The sequence below is a fragment of the Gopherus evgoodei genome, chromosome 9 (assembly GCF_007399415.2).
Source record: "Gopherus evgoodei ecotype Sinaloan lineage chromosome 9, rGopEvg1_v1.p, whole genome shotgun sequence".
NCBI classification, from domain to species: domain Eukaryota; kingdom Metazoa; phylum Chordata; order Testudines; family Testudinidae; genus Gopherus; species Gopherus evgoodei.
In genome coordinates, this window is record NC_044330.1 from 7,964,909 (window position 1) to 7,992,593 (window position 27,685).

The window sequence follows — 27,685 nt, forward strand, 5'->3', positions numbered from 1 at the left end:
CCTCGCCGACGTGCCGTCTCCTTCCGGAATCCGAACCCGGGGCGGCCCGGAAGCGGACGCGGCGGAGGGGCCGCGTGCGTCCGTGAGGAGACGGATGATGGCGGCTCGGGGCTGTGGGAGGCGGGGAGCCGGGGCCCGGGGGCCGGACCCGCAAGAGGAGCCGCCGCCCCCGCTGCAGGCCGTGCTGGTCGCGGACAGCTTCAATCGCCGGTTCTTCCCCGTCTCCAAGGACCGGCCCCGGGTGAGAGAGACCGCCCAGGACCCCTTCCCGCCTAGCCGGGGAGACCTGGGGCCGGCCGGGACCCCTCCCCCTGCCGGAGAGACTGGGGCGCTTCCCCTCCCCCAGCCGGAGACTCCAGACCTGCCTCCCCGCGCCCCGCCAGAGAGAGCGACTGGGACCTCCCCCAGCTGGGGAGAGCGGGCCCCGCCCCGGCGGAAGGGCAGCTCGGCTGTTGCCCCTCCTAAGAGCAGAGAGAAGGCGGGATCTCCCACCCCCTCCCGGGATCTAGCCCACATTTCACCTCTGGTTTCTCTCCCGACCCTGGTACCTCAGCCAGTTCGACCCTGTGGGAAAAACCATCCTGAACCCCCTACAAGCTGCAGAGGAAGGAGACAGCCCTGGAGAGCTCTGAGCCCCAGGGAACTGCAGGGGATCAGCGGGCAGGACTCATGGGTTCTGTTCCTGGCGCTTTCCTCGCTTCACTGTGGAACCTGGGCCAGGTCCCTTCTGCAATCCAAGCCTCAACTTCCCTGTCTGTAAAATGGGGGCAATAATTGCACTGATATACCCAGGGGGAGGATAGGGAGTATTCCTAAAGCTCTTTGAAAACAATTTGACAGATACTTGTTTGTGGTAGTCTCTGGGAACAGCATGTGATGGGCGGGGAGATGCTGATTTGTTACATGCAGGTATAAAGCGCCCACAATTCTCCAATATGGTTATATCTTAGGGTTTGTCTATACTGGCACTTCACAGCGCTGCAACTTTCTCACTCAGGGGTGTGAAAAAACAGTCCCCTGAGTGCAGCAACTTTCAGCCTGTACAGTAATACCCATGGAGGTGGGTTGTTTTAGAGCTCTCCCTGCACTGTGCTGCTAAAGCTGCGGCAGTGCTTTAGCATTGCCAGTGTAGCCTAGTCCTTACATACCTTAGTTCAAGAGAATATGTTTCCAGAACAGGGAACACTCATGCTGCATCTCTGATAGCAATCTAACTGGCTTTTATAGAAGAACAAGAAATTGGTAATTTACCAGCGAAGGACTAATTGCCACTGTGAGTTAATAAATTAGCTGAATAAAGAGATTTTGCATCATGTACTGAAGTGTCCAGGCTCATAGAGAGTTCTGCCCTGCTATGCAAAGCATGCTATTACCATCTCCCATGTGATCATCCTGGTCGAGTGACAGGTTTTGGTGGTGAAAGCTGCCATGATATCTTCCAACAAGAAAATATTTTTAGAGTCCCATTGAAACCTATGGGAGACTATTTTAGTTTATTGAAGTTTAATTTATCAAAAAGACGATAGAGGTGTCTTGATTACAGCATGTAAGCACGTTCATAGGTCTCTTTCATGTAGAGTTGAGATGCAGAACAAGAATCTATGGCTGAAAGTTGAAGCTAGAGAAATAAAAATGAGAAATAAGGCACATATTAACAGTGAAGGGGATAAACTATTGGAACAAACTGCCAAGGGAACTGGTAGCTTCTCCATCTTTTGAGGTCTTAAAATCAAGACTAGATCCCTTTTTGGAAGATATGCTTTAGCCATACACAAGTTATTGGGCTCAATACAGGGGTTACTGGATGAAATTTATCTTGCTTTATATTTGGTGAATCTGTGAATTTCTTTTTAAAGCCTTACATAGGGATTTTAGTGTATTAAGAAGCAAAGTACCCAAATACAGCAAGAAACTGCTGAGAGGAAAGATCCTGTAAATCACACACAGATGTTTAATATCTTGTAAGATCAGTTTATGATGAATGGAGGGGGCTTTCAAATGAGGCAATCTAAGGGGAGTCCAGTGGGTAATGTGACTGATGCCACCGTGCACCCCCTTTTTCCAGATCAATAAGCACACCTCTTAACTCTGAAAGAGAAAGGAGAGTGATGGGGGTGAAGGATTTCACTACATTAATTTCTGAATTGTTGAAAGGGGAGTGGATGAAGAATGGAAAACTGAGCTCTGAAACTATTTTGAATAGTCTTATTTGTATTACAGTAACATGCTGAGGCCTCAGTTATGGCACAATTCCCATTGTGCTGGGTACTGTACAAATATAAAACAAAATATCCCCTGCCCCAAAGCGCTTATAGTCTAACTAGGGACAAGACATGACAAGTTGGTAGAACACAATGTGGACAGGGAGAAGACAAAGGTGACAGTAATAGCTAATACATACAACATGTTCTAAGTGCACAATTTGGAGGGAATATTTTCAAATGCAATAACAGCAGCTGTTTGGTTTCTTATCTTGTGCTGCCTCTCTTGGGTGCGAATGAAAGATAGTGCTTCATTGGAGGGAACTACATTGCCCATAAATGTTCCTGTAGCTCTCTTGCAGACTAGATATTGGGGAATTACAGGAAGTCATAAATAGGGGGAGTGTGGGAAAAGATTTTGACTCTACATAGCGTATACATACCAGCTATTCCTGTGGGAATGTTTTGGGGTTTTTTCACCCCCACAATGAGGAAAAATAAACCAGAAATCCAAACTACCACAGTTATAACAGTGGGGCCTAGAGAACATTATAGTACTGTTTGCTTTTCATTTGCCAGAGCTGATACAGGAACTGCAGCTGACTCAGGGAAGGGACAAATGCCTTTGTGGTAGATGGGGAGAGGCTAAGCCACTGCCCAGAGCTGCAACAATGTTTCCCATTAAATCACCAGCAAATGAGAGAAGAGAGTACACCTCTACCCTGATATAACGCTGTCCTCTGGAGCCAAAGAATCTTACGTGTTATAGGTGAAACCGTGTTGTATTGAACTTGCTTTGATCCACCGGAGCACACAATCCCTTCCCCTCCCTCCCCCCACCCAGCAGTGCTTTACTGCGTTATATCTGAATTCATGTTATATTGGGTTGTATCATATCGAGGTAGAGGTATACTTGAATTGCCCAAATCTTAAGGCTCTGGTGCTATAAGAGACAGCACTACCTCTGGAGTTAGGTTGAATAATTATCCTCTTTCATTGGCTGGTTAAATATTCATGGCAATCATGATTACAAGATTCATATTTGTCCACTAGCTGAGAAGGGAATAATTTTTAATCTCACTGTCAGAAAAAAATGCTTTTTGAAAATGATGGATACAAAAAAATTCATAAGTGATCCTTCAGTTATAAATTACCTTCAAGAAGACACTTGACTCTACAATTGATGGAATGTATTGACATTACCTACATAAGTGTTCTGTGATTTAAAAAAAAACACTTTTTTTTTTAATTTTGTTCCTGTGGCTTCATCCCTCATGTCTGCCTTTTTTTTTTTTCTAACAGTTAGAGCATGAGACAAGGAGTCATGATTGTATAACTCCAACACTGCTGAGTCTTCCTTCCTGCAGCCGGCCTGTCGCTGATCTTGATTGATGTATAGTGTTGGTTCAGCTAACTCTGTCCGGTTTCCCTAGGTTCTCCTTCCTCTGGCAAACGTGGCCATGATTGACTACACCCTGGAGTTCCTAACTGCAACTGGAGTGGAAGAAACCTTTGTTTTCTGCTGCTGGAAGTCGTCTGAGATAAAGGAGCATTTACAGTAAGGAACATCACAGTGACCCCTTTGGCTAATGAAAGCTGGGTGCTACTCCCATTATTGTCCCAAGGGGATCATTTGAGCAATGTCTCTACCAGTTTCTGCTGGCCCTGGGAGCATACTCGCTGCATATCCTTATTTGCCAGTTGTTGCTAATAGCTGAGAATACAGCAAGGTAAATAACACGTGAAGAGAGAACATTTCTTCCTTTGGAAAGCAGGACGTGGGTAGCACTGTAAGTGGGCTATGTCTGTCTGAGGATTTCATATATGATGGTCTTGACTGTCTTTTTTTTCCATATTTAAAGGCAGAGCTTTCCTGGTTAGATATTTAATAACATTGTGTACCTGATGTTCCTTAAACTACTGGCTTTCACTGAGGAGTCCTGGGCCTTGCTCTGTAACACTTTTAAGTGCACTTGGCAGGCTGGGGTCAGCTCTCTGCTACATGTTCTTAGCTTCTCTAATCTTTAGGCTCATGTGCTAAAGAGGAGTATACAGCTTCATCTCTTCCCTCCTTCAGCTGTTGCCTACAGGTTAAAACTCTTCTCTTTGGTTTTGCATAAATACTTGGTATCTTTCCCCTTCTTTCACGAATCTCCACACAAGATCTTGCCCACGAGGAAGTCAGTGTCCTCTAAGCTATCATCTTGGAGCATTACTTTCTTTTGTCTCTGCTACGGGAATAACCATGCTTAAATGTGACAGTGGGCCAGCCATCATAACATCGTTGCTTTTTACATGTGTGGACAGACAACCCCCCACACTGGAGCACCATGTTCTAGCCTAAAGTAGACGATCACCCTTTTCATTCCTTCTGACCTGTTTTCTTCCCCTCCAGTAAGTCCAAGTGGTGCCGCCACACCTCTCCCAACAAGGTGCGCATTGTGACCTCAGACCTGTACCGCTCACTTGGTGATGTGCTAAGGGATGTCGATGCCAAGTCCCTAGTCCGCTCTGACTTCCTCCTCGTCTCTGGAGATGTGGTGTCCAACATCAACGTTTCTGCAGCTCTAGAGGAGCACAGGTGGGTGACTGGCGAGAAGGCGCACCAGCCTGGCTTGTTCAGGCTCATTGGTGTCACTTTTTCAGAGGAATTGTTTAAAACTCTTCCTTTCCTGTTTAGGATGCGCCGTAAGCTGGACAAGAACGTGTCTGTGATGACAATGATTTTCAAAGAGTCCTCACCAGGTCACCGTGCTAGGTGCCAGGAGGATGACATCATCCTTGCTATGGACAGCACTACGAACCGTGTCCTGCACTACCAAAGAACCCAGGAGCTGAAGTGCTTTCGCTTTCCCATGGTACGTGCAGAGTGTGTGGCAGGTGGAAAGTTGCTAATGCGGTCAAGCAACCCACTCCAAAGTAAAACACTCTCTTGAGTCTAGGGTGGGGAGAGTGGCGCTTACAGCTCCCTCTGAAGAAGAGATGACAAGAAGTAGCTTTTGAAGCTGGCCCCTTCTATGGAAGCCTGTGGCATGGTACAGCCATGCAGGTATGTGCTCTGAAGTTCCCTCAAGTTTTTGAGAATGGGAGATAAGTTCCCACCATCCCTAACAGGGTTAAAACAGACTAAGTAGGCTTCTTTTCCTCTAAATTCAGTTTTACAGGTATAAATTAGTTCATGTAACTTCTGTACTTGGGATTCTGTATGTGTGACAAAGGATGAGACAGATGATTCAGGCTGTTCTCTGGCAGCCAATGAAGTGACTATCAGTGCTGGCGTTTGGAAAGGTGTGATACTGCTTCTGTCATAGGAGATTTTTGGAAAGTTTTTTTTCATGTGGGAATACTGCTGGGTTGAAATCTTTCCTGGTTGGCATACAGTATTGTGTGAGACCATTTTGCACACGTTAGGCACAGTTGCTCTGTCTGTTGTGTACTTTGCCCGGATCGCGTGACTTGTGGTGTGTCCTCCAGATTTCCAACCAATCCAAGTGTATTCGTAGTATGTTGTCCTCAGCGGCTGCAGTGTTGTTCTGGATTGACTCCCGCATGAGAAACACTCAATCTGAACTCTGTGTTCTCTTCTCTTTCCAGAGCTTGTTCCAGAGCAATATTGAGATGGTTGAGGTGCGCCATGACTTGCTGGACTGCCATATCAGCATCTGCTCCCCACAGGTGAGTTGCTATAGTTCTGGAGGGCTGAAGTGTTCGGAGTAGCTGATTTGTGCTGCTGACATGGTAGAAATACACTGTTACAGCGTAGAGTGGATTCCAGAGCCCCAGTCCCATTCCTTGCTACTTTCCATGGAGCTTGTCACGGACACAGGAGTACGATACTTTCTTGGGCTGCCCCAGCACTCTCAGCTTCTGGTGTCTGTTGCTGAGAAAACAGGTCCAACAAGAAGCGCCTGTGTGTGTGTCCTTGTCTGAGCTGAATGGAGGAACTAGTCCAAGATAGTGGAGATGGCACCTTTGGGGGACCAAGTGAAGTGTCAGTTCTTGATGGCTGGTAACTTGTTGGTAATAATGTCCAGGGCGTTCCCTGCCATGCCCTAGACTCAGTAACTGTTCTTCCACTGTCAGGAGGAGAACTGGTCTTCAGTCTTCCACGCTCAGCAAAATTACAAAGTTAGATGGGGCCAGCCAGCTGGAAGTAATCCCCCCAAGCCAGACTCTACTAATGTTCACTATGGAAGGGGAGATGGGAAGCCCCAGCACCTTCCATGGAAGAGATTGAGCCTTTCTCATGCCAATAGGAGAAGGACAAGAGCAGTCTTCCTGTGTTGTACTTTGCTGAGCTCCCTGGCAGTGGCTGGTTGGGATTAATAACTGTCCTGGGCTCTCCTGGCAATGTCCTCTGAATTTTGCCCTCTCATTGTCTCCAGGTGGCTGAGCTGTTCACAGATAACTTTGATTATCAGACCAGGGATGACTTTGTGCGTGGTCTGCTGGTGAACGAGGAGGTAAGAAGAGGGGTATTGTGGGAGACCCACTTCTGTCTGACCCAAGAGGAGCCTTTGGCTTTTCATCTCATCTCTTCAGTGGGTGGCTGGGACCTTTTTGCGTGCTGTCTGGGATGAGGTGTTTCCATGTCAGCACAGGTGGTTGTGCGTGCTGGGCTGTAACATGTTCTAAGTTGTGATAGGCTCTGGAGGTTCTCAGGTGGCTGGGAACAGTTCTCCGTTAAACTAGTAACTAGATCTCCTGCAATTCACAAAAGCACCTGCTTTCAGCTCCTGGTTTAGCTTATATGCAGAAGAATAGGAAATATGAAAGCTACGTCTCGTTAAATTACAAACTGACACAGCCTTTACTGCTTCACCATCATGGTGCCATGCTTTACATTGTGCTTTCAGAGCAAGGACTGTCTTCTGAGTTTGACAGCACCCATCACAGTGGGGCTGTGATCCTCTTTGAGGCCTTTGGACATTGCCATAATACAAATAGCGATAACATAGCTTTATTGCACTTGCCCTTTCATCTTTCCAGACTTACTGTTTGGTTGAATTTCAGCAATTATAGGGGATCTGAAATCATGTCAGCAGATGTGTGCTAGCTGCCTCCATGGAGCTCTGCTGATGCCCCTGGGTCTTGACTTGAAGATCATCCTGGTATTCCGATTCCACTGCCTCCCGTATAGCTCTGCCAATGCCCCTCACCCCAGCCTGAAGTATCCCCTTGTATACCTGTCCTGGCTAATCATGTTGGTTCTGTTGTGGGTGTCTTTGGAAACAAATGAGCAGGCTTGTGCAAATGAGATGCCTTCCTAAAGCCACTGGGGTGATAGTGACTCTGGCTTGTAATGCATTTGGGAGGCTGGCGTTTGAGAATATTTGAGATATGATTCAGGTGATTGCTTCCATGACACTCTCAGACCTCAGTGCCCTTAGTGTCTGAGAAGGCTGGTTAGTGAATATGGTAGCAGAAGTACCTGTATGGAAACGAGTGCAAAGAAGAGGGGTGGGTTGTGGCAGCAAAGTGTGTGGGTAACATTTAACATGGCGTAGAACCCTGCTCAGGTGCAGAGAGCCTTCCTCTGCAAAGAGTCCCTTAACATGCTTCTGTCTGTTTCCCAGGTCCTGGGGAACCAGATCCATATGCATGTGACAGCAGAGGAGTATGGTGCCCGTGTGTCCAACCTGCTGATGTACGAGGCCGTGTGTTCCGACATCATCCGGCGCTGGGTTTATCCTATGACTCCAGAGATGAACTTCACCGATGATGAGACACAGAGCTATACCCATTCCAAGCACAACATCTACCGAGGGGCAGAGGTGAGCCTGGGCCACGGCAGTGTGCTGGACGAGAACGTCCTCATTGGGCAGGGGACGGTCATTGGCAGCAACTGCTCCATTACCAACAGTGTCATCGGTCAAAACTGCAAAATAGGTGAGTGCCATATATGGGAGGTGTGGGGAGGGGAAACCTGACATTGTTTGGAATTATAGTGAATTCAGTTCTGATTGAAGGTACTTTTTGTGGGAGGAGAGGAGTGGAGGCAGTGGGTGAAATGGGGATATTAGGGAAACCAAAGTGGAAGGAGGGGAATTACAAGTAGTTAAGCTAGTATATATTGTACAGTCTTGAATGCTTAATTTTTAAAGAGGTCCAGGCCTTTGGGGTGGGAGCTAATGCCACAGCAGGGATCATAGTGCAGGCTGAGAGAGAGGGCATGTGGCACACAGGAAAAAGAAAGAGAAGTGATGTGTATATATGTTAAGACAATAACTTACTGGGCTCCTCTCAGACCAGTATTCTAGAGGTGAAAATCTCTGTATCCCATGCTCATCCCCATGAACCTCCTAGTGCCCCAACTTCACAGCCTTGAATACACCTCCTTTGTTATCATTTTTCCTCATTTTGCTGAATTACTGTAAGTGGGAGGCCTGTTGGTACTGCAGCATTTGCTGAATCCCTACAGAAACCTTAACTCAGTTTGTCTTCCCTGGCTTAGCCTAAGGGGAGTGGCTGCTGAAATCTGAGGCTGGCTTTGCCACGACATCTAAACGTCCACTGAGACACAAGGGTACCCTCTAGTTCTGGAGCAAATGGGTTGGATACTCTCTGGTGCATTCAGCATTGGAAAAGTGCTAGTGAAGCATGGAGTGAGAGCTGTGATCTGCCCTGCTCAGCATCTTTGTGGTGGTGGTTAATAGGGGATGAAGTTATCCTGGATGGAGCATTCCTCTGGAACGGTGTCCACGTAGCAGACCACGTGGAGATCCGCCAGTCTATTGTCTGCGATGAGGCTGAAGTGAAGGAGAAGGTCAAATTAAATCCTCACTGCGTCCTTACTTCCCAGGTGAGCTGCTTCGGTGTCTGCAAGGTTCTCCACACTCCTTGGAGAGTTACTAGACTTGCTCATTGAATATACTAAACTGAAAGGACCTGGCCAGTAGCTAGAGTGAGGCGTGCTCCAGGCCCTTTCTTCTGGTTGGGGCATAGGCTACTGCCCCCACCTTGTCCCTTCTGCAAGGAGTTATTTAGCTGGGTACGTGCCCAGGCACTGCTAATATTTCCAAATATGTTTCAATGTTACACAGTTCCAGGAGACGCTCTTTGAGGCAGCCCGTGGCTCCTGGGGGGGGGGGGGGGGAGGAATGAGAGGTGGCAATGTAGAGAGCTATGCTTCTGTTCCTTATATAGATAAGTAAGTTCTTTATTTTTAGGTGGTGGTAGGTCCTAACATCACCCTCCCTGAGGGCACAGTGATCTCGCTGCACTCACCAGATGAGGAAGAGGAGGACGACGATGAGTTCAGTGATGATTCTGGAGTGAACAAGGAGGAGAACAAAGTGAAGCTGAAAGGTGCATGAGCTTTTGTTTAGCCCTTTGGTCCTGTCCTTTGTGGGGCTTCACCCTCTGGGCCCAGCCTGTGTTCCAAACTTGCTGAAATGCAAAGCTGGTAGCAAAAGTCTTATGTTAAGCTTGGCATCTGTGCCCCTTTAGTGGGGAAAGAGGGATATCCAGTATACCAAGCTAACAGTCAAGTCAAATAACTGGTGACTACCTGCCCTCTCCAGAACCCAACCTCCTGTTTCATCATAAAGATCTGTGGACACTTGTCTTGGGGTGGGAGCTCTCTACAGATGACAGGACACAGCTTGGTGCAGGTCATTCTGACCCTCCCCTCACTCCCCCACTAGAGGCCAATCAATTTCAGGTTGGTTGGCTGTCCCAGTATCTTCCTTCCTTCTAAACGCCATCTTCTTCTTTCAGGTTATAACAAAGCAGAGGTGGGGTCAGAGGGCAGAGGTTACCTCTGGAAAGCAGATGATGAGAATGAAGCAGATGAGGAAGAGCAGAGACAGAACCTTTGGGGTGAGGAAAGGTTTGATATAGACTGCTGGGAATGGACACGCACGTACCCTATTTCAGTGAGTTGCTGAGTGGGACGTTAGTAACAGGCAGTGATCATCCTTTTGTTCTGTGTTTGTGCAGTGCCTAGCATGAGGGGGTTTGGGGAGGGGGGTGTCCTGGTCCATCACTATGGCTCCCAGATGCTGCAGTAATACAAATAATAATTCATATCTAAGGTCATCGAAGGTGGTGTCTTGAACCAGGCTGAGGAAGTATCTTCAAGCAAAGTGGTGTATAGTCCATTACTGAGATGTCAAAACTCAGATTAGACAAAGCCCTGGAGAAGAGAGAGTGCGGGGAACAACCTTGGGTTAGAAATCTGACACTCCAGCTGAATGGGGAAATCTCATCCCTCTTGGAGCCCTTGTTTCAGATGCAGGCAGATGTCACTGCCCCAGTTCTGCTAAGGACATGTTTGGAAAACTTCCTGCCCAGCCATAAAGGCTAGATACATTTTACTGAAGAGGAAAAAAAAAGGCAGCTGAGATTCTGGAGCACAGTTAGGGATTTGGCAAATTCCATCGCTGCCAAACAGTGAAGTCCATAATTGTGGGATTGGGTGGCATGAAGTCTCCCATTGAGCTCCGTGTAAAGTACAGTGGCTATGGCTGCTCCGTGTAGAGTACGGTGGATATGGATGCATTGCATTGACCAAACACTTTTCTTGTGCTCTTTGAACGATGGTCCCAGATCTTGCCTCTTCTGCTCCAGCCTTTTGTCTCACAATAACAAACTTCAAACCTGTGTCTGAATGATGAAGGGAGCCCATTACATTCCAGGCACCGAGTTGCTGCTTTCGCCTCTCGGGGATGGGGGGCATGTATGTTGATCATCATTTTCCACCAGAACTGTCTCAGCTCAGAGGCTACATCTGTTTTTCTGCAAGATTCCAGCTCAAGTGAGAGTCCCACGCTGCTTGCAACGAGTGAGCAGTTTGGCTGGGAGGGATGCTTTTGCTTTAATCACTGACCCATGCTGCCTGCTCCTAGGGATCTGGCAAAGCCCCTTCAAGTTAGTGGCAGGCCCCACTCAGTGGTTATGGATGTCTGGGTCTGTAAGTAGCAAACCCATACAAGGATAGCTTGTTCAAACCTCCCTGGATTCCAGCTTCATCAGCTGCGAAATGACTGCAGCACTTCTGCTTTCAGGATTGCTCCTCAAAAGGTTACATTTTTCTGTTTGTCAGGTCCCACCTTGAATCCAGAGGAAGAGAGTGAGACAGAGAGTGATCTGAGTCTGGGCTCCGAGCAGCCAGACAGTCGGACTGCTTCTCCTCAGCTGGATGACATCAAAGGTGAGAGGCCTGGGCCTAGAGGGAATGCTGGAAGAGCCAGGGAAGGGCCCAGAGCTTGTGAGTAGCGGAGTGAGCCCTGTGCTGCTGTGACTGTGTGCACTGAAAGTTTCTGCCTTGCTGCAGCTCACGCCTCCCTCTTCAGAGGCCCCCAATCTTCCTGGCCAGCATTTCTCTTGTTCCTGTTACAGTTCTTTGATATTCTCTTCCATGCTGTTGCCTGGTTAGTACATGCATAGGGGCCCAGGTGGGAAGGTTGAGAAGGACTTTCCCTCTTCTTGACCAAAGGCTGTTTGAAGCTGTCTTTACCAGAGATTGTGTTCCCTTTCCATAGCAGCTTATTGTGGTAATTCTCCCCCTGCTGCACATCCAGGAAGCCACAAGATGTGTTTGGGCTTGTCTTCATGGGAAAATTTTACTGGTATATTTAAGCCAAAGTCGGTACACTGGCATTATGCCCCATGTGGCACTCATATATGAGTGACTTTTTCAGCTTAGCCTATGTGACTTGGAAAGAGTTTGTTGTTCTGGTATAAGTGGCTATTTTTCAGTTTAAGTGCACCCACCAGTCTTGTCATATGAGTTTAAATTCCCCCTTGGCTTATACCAATATAACTTTCCATGTAGATGAGCCCTTAGGTCATGGAATAGCCTGTCAAGGGAGTTGTAGAAGCCCTGTTGCCTGAGTCGTTTAAAACAGGTCTGCATACAACCCCGGAGTACACGTGGTGCAGTAGGAGACAGTCCTGCACTGGTGGCTAGGAATGAAATGGGTGGGATCTGGCAGGTCTTTAGTTTTATACATGCTCTACGGTCACTTGCAGGTGGAATAACTGTGGGCATGTGTTGGGTTATGGAGTGAAAATGTGGAGCTCTTCAGTCGGCTTGTCCCTGCTCCTGTCACGGGGCTGGTTTCTCTGTAGTGAGAGATGCTGTTTGCTGGACTTCTCCCTCTCCTATCTAATGGCCTATTCTTGCGTTGGTGACAGTTTTCCAGAATGAGGTTCTGGGTACCTTGCAGAGGGGTGAAGAGGAGAACATCTCCTGTGATAATCTGGTCTTGGAAATCAACTCTCTCAAGTAAGTGCTCCCCCTGGAACTGCAGTCCCTGACTCCGAAGTGTCTTTTGTCTAATGAGCATGATGCTAAGAGGCTTGAAAGGAAGGAAAAGGGAAACCATGTGATTAGCCCATGTCGCGATCAGTATCCAGTTAGTTTCTTCAGCAGTCGGGCTTAAGAGATAGCGATAACTGAAGATAGTGACCTAAGGTGATGCAGAGAGTGCTCTCGCTCCATAACCTCCCCAGCTAGCTGTAGCTGTTGTTCCATGAGCTCTCGGGCTAGGGACTGAATATCCATTGGGTGCCTATGAAGGGAACGGGAGAACACCAGTCTTTTTAGAGCAAAGCCACACATTAGTTTAGCCAGGGAGTTGCCGCTCTCCATACATTGCAACGTTCAACCGGCAAGTCCAGAGCCAAGAAGCTGTGTGTGGTGTGGCATTTCCACCCTATTTACACAGCAGCTTATGAGTTTTAGCCTTCGTGATATTCTGGTCTGTCATTAGCTCTTGTTAGCATCTCCACTGCTAACATGCTTAGGGTAACCTCAACTTGAACATGCTTTAGAATTTGCCTTTCAGCCTCCACTGTCACTGAGAATAATGAAGCAGAACAAATCCACTGAGCCTCATTAACGTCCTCTCTCTATTGGGAGCAGACTATAAACTAGAGACACAGACAAACCAATTGACTTTTTCCTGAGCACAGATGGCAGCGGACCTGGTTTGTCTCCCAGGTCTGTGTATGGGGGATGAAAGGTGAACAGTAATGCTTATCTCACTTTGAAAGCTATCAAATTGATGAGGGTTGGAGCTCAGGGTCTAATTGAATGTGTTCTACCTACCACTTCTCAAGTACAAGTCTGTTTCTCTTGTTTCCCCCATCATATTCCTGCATCATAGCAGTAAATGTGAGTGTGCTGTCCCTTCCAGACAGCATGTTACATTCTGAAACCGGGTCTTCAGAAATGTGATCTTTCATGAGACCCACTGCAATGCAGGCATGTTTCTGACTGCATGAATACACTAAACATGATGCTTAAAAAAAGACTTGGGCCCAGGGCTGGGAAGTTAACATTTAATGGATGTCCTGCAACAGAAGAATAGACTTCAGTGATTTGCCATGGCTGGAGGCAGGATGCCAGATTGCACAGGCTTATGGTCCTAGAAGGTGTGTCGGTCTGACATCCTCTCCCCTTTCCCTTACAGATATGCCTATAACATTGGCCTGAAGGAGGTGATGCAGGTGCTCAGTAAGGTGGTCATGGAGTTCCCATTGCAGCAGCTGGACACAGAGTTAGACCCCCAACACTACTGTTTAATGCTGATTCCTGTGAGTACACTTCCCCACTCCTTTCAGTCTGCATATATTTTCTGTTATTCTACCATGACGTGGTGTTTTAGAGAGAGGAGCCCTGGTCCTCCTGAGTTAAATTAGACTAGTCTCAGTCACTATTACAGGAACAACAGCTGAGTGTTCACCTTTGTGCTGAGCACCATACGTGAACATGAATCTTAGAAGAGGGCTGGGGATGAGATGGAGAGTTATGCACTTGGCAGTCTCTTGGTTTTTGCACTAGACACACCCTTCTAGGAAATTAGCATTGGAGTGTGGGGTTCAGAAGTGGGATCTGAAGGAGTTGGGAGGCTGCATGGCCTGTGGAAGCAGGGCGAACATTCCAGGTGGATGCAACAGCATGGCAGTAAGTGGGGAAGGCACTTGTGGGAGAAGGACTCAGTAGCACACAGGGCTTCAGTTTGTGCCAGCAGGCAAAATACAGATAGGTTCAGAATGGTATAATCTTGAATGTGAAGACGAAGAGCCTGGGAAGAAGGTACATTTTGGTCAGGCTGGAGGAACATGAGAGTTAAGAAAGCCAGAGAGCAGAAGGCCTCAGCAGCAGCTAAAACTCAGGGGCATGGAAAATTAAGACGACTTCTTACCTGTTCTTTCTTGGGACTTCTCACCTGGTACTTAGGAGTGGGTTTAGGTCCTCCAGCCACTTGCACTGACCCTCCCCACACACACTTGGTAAGGCAACTCCCATTTTTTCACGTGCTGTATATTTATATCTGCTTACAGTATTTTTCTCTCCATGCATCTGATGAAGTGGGTTATAACCCACAAAAGCTTACGCCCAAATAAATGTGTTAGTCTCTAAGGTGCCACAAGGACTCCTCATTGTTTTTACTGATACAGACTAACATGGCTACCCCTCTGAAACCAGTGATAGTTAAGACATACGTTGACTTGAAATCATAGTGTGTAACATGTTAGGGAGTGCTGTTTTCCATGAGTGTGAAGTCTTCAATTTTGGTATAATACTCAGAAGCCAAACACCCATCAGTGAAGAAATAAGCACAAGGTTATTTTTCAGAGAAAACAGGAAGCCTTGAAAAATCAGTAAGACTGTATTGCTCACACTGGCAGTGTCAACCCAAACACACAGCAGGCACCTTATTTGGTATCTCTACAAATTGCATAAGGCACATAATGTTGCAGAAAACGTCATCCTTCCCCGGACGTTAGACATGGTTTGAAAAGTTATAGGCCCTGAAGCAGCTGCCAAGTTGAAGACAGTGCTTTTGTCACGTAACCCTGTTTGATGCAGTATTAGTGACATGGGTGAGGCTGTCCAAGAGCAATTACTTTTGGGAAAAGTTACTGCTTAGCAGTTCACCATAATGAATCAGCCGCTGTGTCTGCTGCTGCCCAGCTTCTAATGTTTGAGGGTGTGTCTTCACTGGTTCTATGAAGCAGACTTTCCTTTTTTATAAAGCTGTGCCGGGGAACAGCACAGATGAGTGCTCATCAGAGACCTTTCAGCCAAAGGTCACAGTCAGTGGGAGCTTAACAAGATAATCTGTGTGGATGGTGCCAAGATGATGGCAGGTAAGAACCACAGCCTGGTTGCACTTGTGCAGATCACACCTCATGACAGCACTTTCATACCAGGGTCCTGGGGAAGTGGAGATGCAGCCGAAGGAATATCTTTGGATCTCAAACATCTTCATTCAAGATACTGTCAACGCAGGAGCACTGAGTAGACCCAGTGCAGGATGATCTGATAGGCCTCTCCTTTGACAAGAACCTGAAATTAACTCCAGTCAAGAACGTGTTAGATTTTTTGGCTGAAGCTAGGTAACTACCAGACATAGATGCAGAAGTTGTGAAAATTCCTATTCCAGCCTTATATCTCTGCAAATTGTCTCTCTCCGGTGGTGGCAAACCCAAAGTATCACAATCCTGGTCATTCTAAAATAACGCTGTGTGTTGAAAATCTTTCATCTACAGGCTAACTTCATTCACAACATAAGATGGCAGGTGTATTTAGAACTTTGTGCTTCCTTTGTAATCAAAGTTTGCTTTTTGAAACTCCGTAATCATTTCTGGTGTGTTCCAAAATTCTGCCGCCTTATTGTTAAAGGTGATAATGGAAGGGATCACAAAACACGTCTTTGCCTGGTCATACTAACTGACTGCTGAGGTGCATTTGAGAAGAAAAAATTCCAAAGAGAAATAAAAAATGATGGTTGATGGGGAGGGAGAAGTAACCTTCAGCATAAAACATATTGCCCATGGGTTGAAGTAGTTCCTGGAACTGTGCTTGCTGCAACATCAGGACTACTCTACCCCTTGTACCCTATTACAGATATTGTCCTGTGAGCCAATTGTCACTGATATAATATACAAATCATCTTGTATTTCCTACACTATCGCCTCTCCTCTCCTCTGCTGGATGCTGGAAGTCACAAAGACCCCAACATATTCCTAATAGTACCTTTGCCATGAGCAGAGGACGTGGAATGTGGCACTCCAGAGCCATTCATTGTTGTCTTCTGCCTTGGGAGTTGCTGTGAGTGCTCTGCATTCACAGCCTTTGCAGGCTTGGAAACTTGCTCAGGGTCCCCTGTGTGGCTGTCATGCTGCCTGGAAGGGCTCATGAACGAGAATCCAACCCTCAGGGCAGACTGCTAAGAAGCTGGGCACAAACCCCAAACAGGTTATGAGTTCTACATACTTTGATTTCACCAACCAAGTAACAAGTGTAAACTCCTCAGGCACTATACAGCCTTAACATGGAGTCTCAGACAGTCCCCTTGGGCATTGCGATCTAGGCAAGATTGACTCTCTGATAGACAGTCACTTTATGCCAAAAATTACAAAATATTCAGGTTACTCCCAGTCCTAAGGACCAGTCATTACCCCAGGTCAATTTGCACTTTAGATCTCCCACCAAAGACAACATTTGTAGCCAATCCTGTAATAAACTAACTAAAGGTTTATTAACTAGGAAAAATAAATGACTCGTATTTACAAGGTGAAAGCAGGTAATCATCCACACGTTAGTCACTTTTCAAAAGATAATAGCAACTTCTATAGTGAGCAGACACTCTATGTCCTTTAGGGCAGGGGTTCTCCACCTTTTTCTTTCTGAGCTCTCCCTCCACCCCAACATGCTATGAAAACTCCATGGGCCAGCTGTACACAGCAGTCCTGTTTGATGGGGTTTCGGCTTTCTGCCCTGGGCTCTAGCAAGTCTAATGCTGGCCATGCTTGGCGGACCCCTTGAAACCTGCTTGCGGACCCCTAGGGAGCCCCAGACCCCTGGTTGAGAACCATTACTTTAGGGCTAACCCAGGCAAAACAGCTGGGGATTTCTTGCATATGCTTAGAAATCCTTGCCCCTCAGAGTTCAAGCAGCAAAGGAATAATACATTTGGCTCAATGGGTATTTTTATTCCCTTCCTCCAGCATTCAAGCTGTGATGGGATGAGGGATTGGGCACTTACTCTCTTCAGGGCTGTGGGGGGAAAGTCTTTGTTCCACAATGGCCCATTGGGATTCAGTAGTGAATCCTGATAGTCTGGAGACAACGCCATCTGTAAGAATCCAGCATTTTGCATTAGGTGATTTTTTTTTTAATTTTTTTTTCCTGTTTGGTAAGTCACGTCGTTTCAGAACAAACATTTTACAGTTATAAAACAAACACTTTATATCCCATGCTACAAGGTAATACTTGAGGTTATAAGTGAGATTAATGCATATGGCAACATACAAACATTTCATAAAATCCCAACACTCTACACATTGCTATAAGTCCAAGACCTATCTTAACAATCCTACACCCAGGTGAGCCAGCCTGGTCTCCTGCTATGCATTTGTCAGTATCTAGTGAAGCCTAAAGGGCCTTGGCATGAGCTGGCACCTGGTCTGCCAGTGTCAGTGGCGTTGAAGAGGTCAGAGCTTTCCAACTGGAAAAGATGCTTCCACCCAGGAGTTGGTGGGAGAAGCGTCCGTGATAGAAACTAGCCAAGTATGTGGCTGAGGGCAACTTTGTGTTCATGTTCAGTTGTTCTCTTATTCTAGTGATATGAAACAGGTTCTCAAGAAAGGGTCTGTGAGCTGGTTTCAGGGGGCTGCAGGGCCCCGCAGTTGAAGCCTGTGCCCTGATCTCTGGCACCCCTGTGGGGCTGAAACTGGGAGCAGAGCCATGGGGAGCCCCAGCTCCCGCTGTGTGGCTGGAGCCCAAAGCTGGGGCACTCGTATGGGGCTGAAGCCCGGAAGCCCCTCTCCTCCACCTGATGGTTGAAGTCTGGAGCCCCCCCAGCTTCCCTGCCTGCCACTGGTCCCTGGAGTTTTTATAGCATGTTGGGGGGACCTGAGAAGGAAAAAGGTTGAGAACCCCTGCTGTAAAAGATCTTGTGGTTTGGGATCAGGATGCCCACCTCCTGCATTGCCTCAAGTTTTCCTCCCCAAGCCCAGCCCCCCATTTCTCAGCTAGAAACACAGCACAAAATCGCTAATCAAAACATCCAATGAAAAATAAACCTTGGAGCAGGATCAGCCAGTAACGTGACAGCTTCCTGCTTCTCCTCTCTCTTCCCCCATTGCCTGTAACAGATTCTAGTAGGTGTTACAGTGTCCTAAGAAGCTAACAGACAAACAGACAAGCAAATGGAGACTGAGCCTTTGGGAACTTCTCTTATTGTGCTTTTGTTTTGGAGGCAGCCCATTTTGCTGTGTCTGCCTGGGCTCAGCTAGAGAGGATGGACAGTGGGCAGACAGCGGTACACTGACTAAGGCTGTGTCTACTCTAGCACTTCCGTTGGTAAAATTTTTGTGGCTTAGGGGTGTGAAAAGACCCCCTCCCCCCGACCGACATAAGTTACACTGACAGATGTGCCAGTGTGAACAGCGCTGCGTCTCCTGCCGACATAGCTACTGCCGCTCGCTGGGTATGGTTTAATGATGCCGATGAGAGAGTGCTCTCCCATCAGCACAGAGCAGCTACACAGGAGCCCGTACAGCCATGCTGCTGTAACATCTCTAGTGTAGACATGGCCTAAGTCTTTGCTCTATTTATAGCAGTTGCTCCTTTTCAGTTGCACCTTCTCTAGCTGCTCTGCAGAGTGATCATGTCCCAGTCTCAGGGATGTACCTTTGTTTGCCATTGTCTGCTGTGAAGTGACATCCTTTGAGTTCCCTGCTCCCCTGAACTCATTTGTGAGAATACCTACCACCCTATCCATAGCTCCTAAAGCACGTAAGCAAGATAGTTACACATCCTCTGCGTGCTACAGACAGGAAAACACAGACACAGAAGTGGACTTGTCACCTTGTAGTCCTGTGCTGTAACTCCGGATGCCCCCTTAACTTCACTCAGCTCTTGGGGATGGCGTTGTGTATGTAATTAGACAATCTGAATTATGGGAGAGTGGCTTTTCCAGATCAGTCTATTCCCATTGAGGAACTGCATTGAACATGCACATATCTGTATTTAAAGGTCTCATAATTCAAGAACCTTTGTCCTTTACTCTGATTCCTTCTGCAGCTGTTGAAGAAGTGGTCCCCAGTGTTTAAGAATTACATAAAGCGGGCATCAGATCACTTGGACGCCTTATCTGCCATTGAGGAGTTCTTCCTCGAACATGATGGCCTCCACACATCCATAGCCAAAGTAAGTTCATCACAGTGGCAAGAGCTTCTGCTTCCACCTGCACAGTAGTAAATTGTGGTTTGTAGGTGCCATCAGCTTGTTTTCTATCAGAAAAGGAAGGCTTATGTGTCTGTTGGGAAAAGTGGGTGAAAAAACATCTGTGAACGTGATTAAAATCTCTCCTCTGTGTCTGCCCAGGCCTCTGACTGAGCCCTGCTATGGAGGAGTACTGGTTGACATGCAATCTGGAGCTGCTATCTAGCAGTATCTAACCCAGAGGGACCCCTTCCATGGTGCTGGAGGGGAGGGGAGGGGAGGAGAGGCCAGTTTCACACTCTGAAGGCACCCAAACCTACCATCTTGGACCCAAAAGCAAGGGGGTATAAAATAGCTTTTGTCACACTTAAAGATGGGAGATAGGCAAGGCTGGAAAGAGGGTGGGATTTCGTATTCAGGCTGAACTGGGTGGAAAGCAGTGAACAAAATGAAAGTAGTGTGTGACTGATCTGCTTTTCCACTGTAGGTTTCAGTCCTAGAAAGCGTTAAACGCACTTTTCATATACACACACTCCCTCTGTGTTCATGGATTATTTCTGCTATCTAAAATTGCAGCTAAACTCCCCAATTAGAAATCTTTCCATGAATAATTCCTCTACAAGTGCCTGCACAACATTACGCCCGTCACTTCCAGAAGAAAGCTGTCCTGCAAATCTGCCTACACGTTGGTTTCCCAATAAGGAGGAATCTTATCTCATGGTACCAGTGCCTCTGGCTAATGGCACGAGCACTTGGCCTGGACTGACGTCAAAAGCCTTCAGCTCAGTAAGCCAAAATGTCCTTGAATGGCAGAGATTGTTTGGCTTGTATCCATCGTTCTAGCCTGGCTTTCCCTGGGGGCCAGGAGTTGAAGTAAAACTTCATTACTGGAGCTGGTGCATGTAGCTTAGCTTCTCAGTCCTCTGCCGTGAGGAGACTAACTGCAAAGTCTCTCATCAGGCTGAACACAGGGGTGATGAGGCCCCCCAAGCAAGAGTGCATTAGCATCCTCCCTTCATCATGACGTCAGGCAAAAGCTTGATTCTGCAAATGTTCAAATGCATTTGACACCCACTATAAGGCACCTTTTAGCAAAGGGTGTGTGGGGTTGTGTTGCAGATGTGATGACCAGTTAGGACTGGCTGAACTGCATTAGTACTCTTTCCTACTGCTGCTGCCAGAATTTCACCCATCTGGGTCTGCTGACACGAGAGGTTCCTGAAAGATCCATTTCAGTGCTTGTTATTAGTGTGCTTTACCAAGGAGAGGGAGATGATTTTGTGGAGTCCCCTTGGGGTCCTTCATTGCTTTCAACTCCTAAATACCCCTCCCAGCATCCTTGGAGTTGAAAGCCATGAGGGGAGCTGTGACTTGGACCTTGTGTGCATCAGAGCTACCTCACCTCAGGGACTCAGTGTCAGCAGGACAATAAAAGCACAATGATATACACTCTGTTCTCTCCCACTGAGGCTTGTGGTGGAAGTCCCGGATTGTCATACACAGCCTTTTACTGTTCTGTTGCCCCATTTATGGTTTTCTGATTGGTCCAGGTGCTGATGACCTTTTACCAGCTGGAAATCCTGGCAGAGGAGATGATTCTCTTCTGGTTTTCTCAGCGGGACACATCTGATAAGGGCAGGCAGCTTCGTAAAAACCAGCAGGTAAGTCCAAGTCCTGGAGGGATTCACTAGCTGCTGTAGTCAGCCTTGGGGCGGAGGTGGTTCTGATAAAGCTGGGTTCTCAGCAGGGCAGGTAATGAAACACACAATGCATTGGCTTACGGCAGCCCAGCGTGGCTTTCTGCTGTGTTCTGTCATAACCGAAGTGTTCTGGTTGGGGTGAAGGAGGAGGGAGATATTTACTGACAGCTGCTCGAGAAACTGCTGGGATCACCCTATGCTCTGAGTAACGGAGAAGCCTCTCTAAGCTAGGCAACTACTTGAAATGGGCTTCAGGGAAATGAACTCTCACTCCTTACACGTTTCCTCTGAAGCTACTGTACCTGGCTCTCTCCTCATCCATTTGCATGTTCACTGAGCACTGGCAGTACTGATTGGCTTGATATCAAAATAGCCCTTTTATAACTGGCTTGTGCTGTAACAAGCATAAACCTCTCCATGGGTAGGAACTCTGTATCCGGGTGTGGCCACGCCCAGTTCCAGAGCCTTTCCCACAGACGGTACAGAAAGAAAACCCTCTTTGAGGAAGAGCCCAGATTTGCTTCGTGTAGAGCCCAGGTGAAGTCAGCTCCCTTTTTAAAAACCTGTCAGTGCCTAGAGCTGCTTATTTAAACAGAGTTCAAACGGCAAAATGAGCAAATTACATACTCTCAGAGCAGTCTCCTAGCAGCAGCTTTCCTTGCACCGCCCACCTTATGTGCTTGTTGAAAGTTAGGTGGAGCTGTCATGCCTCCTTCTCATGAGCCCTTGATGGAACAACTCTGGGTCTAAACTTCCCTTCTCCCAGCAGACTTTGCCTCTTTTTATTAGGGTTGGCGGGTACCTTGGCCATGAGGAGGCTTCCTTTGTGGGTTCCAAAGAGTCTGTACTGCCCATACCACTTGGATTTAAGTGTCCATTTTTATGTCTGTTTTCCCTGTTCCTCGGCCTCTCCTATCTAACGTGGAAGTGGTCAAATGCTGAGGAACTGCAGTTGTCTCATTAAAGTAGCTGTTTTCTGGGGTTTATTTTTCCTCATCACAGTTCATTGTCCTTGCAGCTTCAGAAGTTTATCCAGTGGCTGAAGGAAGCGGAAGAAGAGTCGTCTGAGGGCGACCAAGACTGACCTGGCAGCCTGACATGAGAAGAGGCACTCCTGCTGCCCTTAGAGGAGGAGGGAGGGATCTCTTACTGGCCAGGCTTTGCCTAGCAAGGTGGGCAGAGCAAGAGCAATGCCAGTGCAGGGTGCATAGGTGTGGGACCTGAAATCGAAGTGACTGACAATCCCATCGTTAATTGTTGTGTATTCCCAGCCCCCCAGATGGCGTCTTACGTGGGATAGTCACAGCACAGTGTGAGAACCACAAGGGAAAAGCAGGAGATGCTAATGTCCAAGATCCCTCTGTGGCCTGTGTATGATGTCTTATAAGCTATCCATTGGGAGCCATTCACTGCTAATGTAGTGGTGACAGGCAAATACATACAAATTCCATGTAAATCTAACTCTTGGGGTTTGAACCATTTCTGGTTTGTGTAAATGTGGTCATATGACCTGGTTATTTGGAGTTACTGATGTTCATGGAGCTGTAAAGAGGCCAATGGACAATTGATTCCCACTCACTTGTGGAGAGCCCTTTCTGAAGAGACACGGGCAAGGCTGGTGGACAGACATGGCTTAGTCATCTAAGCACAGGACTGGGCCTCAGGAACTAATTGGCAGGGGAAGCCCAAGGCATCTGGCAGCCTGGAATGAGAAGAGGCACTTGTGCTTTCTCTCCAGGAGGGAGAACCTCTTACCATCAGGCACGCCTGGCTAGTTAAAATCTTGGGTCTGACATGGACTTGCGTTGTGATCATAGCAAAACCATGTAACCTTTCTGTGTCTGTTTCCCTTTCTGTAAAGTGGGGCTAATACTCACTCTCCTACCTCACGGAGGGCTAGCTAATAACAGAAACATACTTAGGGAATAAAGTACTGTATAGAGGATTATGTCCCAGATATGACTGACCTTCTCTGTCCCCCTAGTTGCTGGTTCTTTGGGTAAGTTTTTATTTTAACTTAGAAAAGGGAACAGATGCCTGTCACTTGTTAAGGCCCCTGGTTCAGGGATTTGCATGGTTCTGAGCGCGCAAGTTGCAACACGAGACGTTCTCTCATCCTGTTTCCCATGCTAGCGACGGTTAGAGATACTAGGTCAAGCCAGGTGTTTTATTTATTTATTTATTTTTTAAAACGCTAGCTTTGCGTTTCTCCTTTGTGGGGAAAACTGTGGATCAGCAACTGCAGGGTAATGCGTGGGTGTGCAGCAAGAGTGAATGTGTGTCCTTTCCATCCATCCCTCTCCTGCACCCTCCTCCATGCTGGTAATAGAGCCCTCAGGAGCAGCGTTCTTGTAAATGTCATTGTGCCACTTCCTGCCCCTGTTCTCCCCCAAGAATGGAGCAGATCAGCCGACCCTTAATAGGCAGGTCATATGTTAAGCATGCTGACCTTGCCACTGTCCTTCTAGGGGAGATGTGGAATAAATTCTATGGGAGGATACATTGAAGCTGCCCACTCAGGATTTTTTTGGCCATTGGATGATGCCACATATTCTAAACTAGGGGACATTGATCTGTGGGGGAGGGGGTCAGAAAATGCTGCCTCTTAAAGATGGATGTTGGGAAGGGAGCAGACTTGAGCTTTCACAGTGTCGGTTGCCAGGACTGTGCATGGAGGCCCTCAGCTTCCGGCATGACGGAAGCCAGTCTTGTAAATTTTGGGGAAAATAGCTGATATTTGAACTTTCTATATCTGCCAATATTTAATTCAGGGAGTGATTAAAAACATCCTGGTGTAAAGAATGACCTCTCGCCTCTGTTTGACTTTGGATAAATGTCTCTGATCATGGCACAAGCCTGAGCAGGGCTCATACATAGTCTAATGAAGAGACTTATGTAATAGCTCACATAGCTAACTTTATTTCTCAACAGGATCCAAGTGTGTATATAATATGCAGATAGGAGACCAGGCCACTATGGAATTGGGATAACTCTTCAACCATGTCCAGCAATACCACCATCTAAGATAAGAGCTGGAGAACAGTTTACCTGAGTGAAACTCTTGCACTTCAGATTTCTACTATCTAGCAGAGGCTCCCTTTTGTTCAGAATTAACTTACAAAGATGCATCTTAAACCTTAATGAAACAATGCTGAGAGTTACAAAGTGTATATAACACTGTCCCCTCCTGATATTGTGTGATTTTTAAGGGCAGAGGGTGGCAACAAAGCCCTTTTTCAAAAGTGTTCGCAAGCCAGCTGCAAGATCCAGGCAGCTTAAAATCTCCCTGGATGTCTTGAGTATTTTTTTAATAGTATAAAGATGGTTAAAAAAATGGGTTTTGCTTGTAATTGCATAATTAACTTGTTTTGAGCAGAGGATCTGGATTCTTTGTGCCAAGGAACAAACAATTCTGCTTTCTGTGTTCTGCATTCCACAGCCTGAATTCTCTGCACTGAAGTGGCCAATTTCTTATTGTTGTGAGCCTCTCTCTCACCAGGGGTTATAGGCACATACAATAGAGATTTAGGTAGAATGTTCCTATGTTGCCAGACTTTGTCCTAATCCTTCAGGGCTCTTCTGAGTGGATTATTTTTTTCGGTACTCTTGTCTCCAGGTCTGTGCTTTACAAAAAGGAGGCTTCTCAAAATAACATACTTGATCGCCTCCTCCAAGGAACAGCCATAGTGCAATCAATACAGACACACTTACTTCTAAAGGGCAAATAATTATATATTTTATGAAAGAGAGTTAATTACAATGCTGAAGAGCAGACCAGGCTTAATGCTTTCTCTGGTCTACTATCAGAAGTTAAGTCAGGTGGAATGCAAAAACATTTCTTAGAGGTCTTGACTGTGCTGTAAAATTAGCTGCCCATTTTTAGGAGTGATGGAAGTGGTGGATTCATGTGTTTTTTAAAGCCAGGAGGGGCCATTATGATCATCTAACCTGACATCCTGCATAAAACAGGTCAGAGAATTTCAGCCACTGGTTCCTGAAGCAAGCCTTTAACTTCTGGGTGAACAAGGGTATATCTTTAGAGATACATCCAGTCTTGATTTAAAGACTTCAAGACCAACCATTTTTACCACCATGTCATCAGAGACTGGCCTGAACAGGTTTTCATGACGTGGTAAAAATACCTGTAGCGACTATATAGGTGTTTACACCATGGGAAACAGTGGTGCTCACTAGCTGCTACAAAATAGCTTAGACCAGGTCTACAGTATAAATTTACATCAGTTTAACTACATCACTCAGAGGGGATGAAAAATCCACACCCGAGTGACACAATTATACTGACCTAAGGCCTGATGTAGACCGTGCTATATCAATGTCAGGGCTTCTCCCATTGACAGCTACCGCCTCTTGTGGAGGTGGATTAACTATGCCAACAGGAGAAGCTCTCCCATCAGCGTAGTAGCATCATCTTCCGGACTACTAACTCCCATCTGTAACCTATCATTTAAATCAGCTTCTGTACCAAATGACTGGAGGATAGCTAATGTGATGCCAATTTTTAAAACTATAACAGGGTTCAAAAAACTAGATACATTCATGGAGGCTAGGTCCATCAATGGCTGTTACCCAGGATGGGCTGGGTGTTCCTAGCCTCTTTGCCAGAAGCTGGGAATGGGCAATGGGATGGATCACTGATTGCCTGTTCTGTTCATTCCCTCTGGGGCACCTGGCATTGGCCACTGTCGGAAGACAGGATCCTGGGCTAGATGGATCTTTGGGTTGACCCAGTTTTGCCGTTCTTATGATGCACTACAGTGGTGCAGCTATGCCAGTTCAGCTTTTTAAGTGTACACCTATGCATAGATGCTGGAACTAGAGGTGCTGCTGCAGCTGGCTTGAAGGGGTTGCCATCATCTGCAGGGTTTACAGTTTGGTTCAGTGCCTCTCAGCACTCCTACTATAAAATTGTTCTAGCACTCCTGGACCCATAGTTCATGTAGATTTAAGCCTACAGACTTCAGCAATGATTCCTTTTGGAACTGGCTTGCTTAGCCTAGTCCCTTACTCCTAATTTTCTTGGCTCTGTGGTCTTTACTCCCATGCATTGAGTGAATCTTGCTTAACAAGACTTTTGCAAGCAATTACGTCGGTGTTTATCAACTGGGAGTATTTAATCACTTATCCCATTTTTAAAAAGCAGCTGCAGTAATGAGTCTGTTAATGATACGAGTTGTACGATTGGAGCTATGGAGCTGGAACAGCATTACAAGTACAAAGTGCATACAGCCTGATTTCTCCATTCAACCTTACATGGCCTGTCAGCACCTACTTTATCCTTGAGGAGCCTACCACTACAGAATACTGTGAAAAGCTGCTCTTTAAGCAAGAGAAGCCTCCCACTAATGCAGTGGAAGCTCCATTGTGTTGTGCTGCAGCCTTACTAGCAGAAAAGAGTCTGCAAGGAGTTGGGAGTGCAGAAGAGTACGGGAGGATGACCCTCCAAGCGCCAACCACCCCCATCTGAGAGCAGCCAGGAAAATCTAACATTAGCTCCCTGTATGGTCCCAGGGCATCCCCTGCTGGCCAGGCAGGAGGGGAAGTTGCACCAGAGGGGGATAGTAACACATTGAGGGGGGAGCTGTTATAGCAGACGTCCACGTGTCCAAGAGCATTACAGCACCAAGAGAGGTAGTTATGCTACATCCTTGAATATCTTTGAGGCATTAACACTGCATTAGGAGGACAGTTACAGTGGATCCCTCATGCCTTGATGGCACTCTCAGATGACAAGGAGCACATTAACCTAGACCATTGCACAGCTGGACTGTGGGCAAGATCCCTGTGGAATCAGACCATTCCTCTGCCAGTCACTGTTCTGCATGAAGGGCCATTGTGTCTATGGAAAGAACTCCAGACCCAGGGCTGAAGTGGAAACCACCCATTCCCCTCTTCATGCCTCCTATAACTGCTGCTTATTTGCCAACTTTCCCTGCTCTGTGCTTAGGTCTCCAGCTAAAGATTAGATTGATTGACATCACTCCAGGTCATTAAAAATTGCATGTCCTGTGCAATGTAGTTAACCCCCTAGCCCCACCATTGTAGACATAGCTAGGTCAACGGAAGAATTCTTTCATCAGCCTAGCTACTGGCCCTCAGAGAGATGGATGGACCGAAAACCCTCTTCCATCAATGTAGGAGACATCTATACTACAGCGGCACAGGTGCACTTCCACAGCTATGCTGCTATAGGTGTAGTACCCCTCAGTGTATTCTTTAAGGCTTTTTATTTGTTGTTTGGTGGCGGGGTTAAACTTAATTTCAGGCTAATAGATTCCCAGCCAAGTGAGTGCAGCTTCCTGCCAGCAGCATTGCCTGAGTGACCCAGGCCCATCAGCAACAGCCACAAGACTTGTCAGCGTTCTCTGGACATAGTAAAGTGGGGATTCCACCCTGGCTGTCTGAGAACCCAAGGAATCTGTTCCAAGGGGAACGGTTTATCCTCCTGACACAGGGGAGTCTGGCCCTGATGGTGGGTGATTTTTCAGGGTCTAGTCTGTGCTGAGCCCTTGGCAGTAGGATGCTTTCTCATGGCATTACTGTTTTACCTGCAGCACCCACAGGTGCAGGTGCTAGAC

General features: G+C 46.9%; 1 protein-coding gene across 1 annotated transcript; it reads left to right on the forward strand.

The window, feature by feature from the left end:
• Positions 1 to 8: 8 nt before the first annotated feature.
• On the forward strand, positions 9 to 23,894 carry EIF2B5 (eukaryotic translation initiation factor 2B subunit epsilon). Its single transcript, XM_030574998.1, has 16 exons — positions 9 to 241; positions 3,635 to 3,759; positions 4,597 to 4,782; positions 4,882 to 5,059; positions 5,796 to 5,876; positions 6,587 to 6,664; positions 7,778 to 8,090; positions 8,858 to 9,003; positions 9,371 to 9,509; positions 9,921 to 10,022; positions 11,248 to 11,355; positions 12,342 to 12,432; positions 13,622 to 13,745; positions 19,249 to 19,374; positions 20,940 to 21,050; positions 22,108 to 23,894. Exons 1-16 carry the CDS (start codon positions 95 to 97, stop codon positions 22,171 to 22,173), a joined length of 2,121 nt encoding a protein of 706 aa, XP_030430858.1. The 5' UTR covers positions 9 to 94; the 3' UTR covers positions 22,174 to 23,894.
• The last annotated feature ends 3,791 nt before the right edge of the window (positions 23,895 to 27,685 follow it).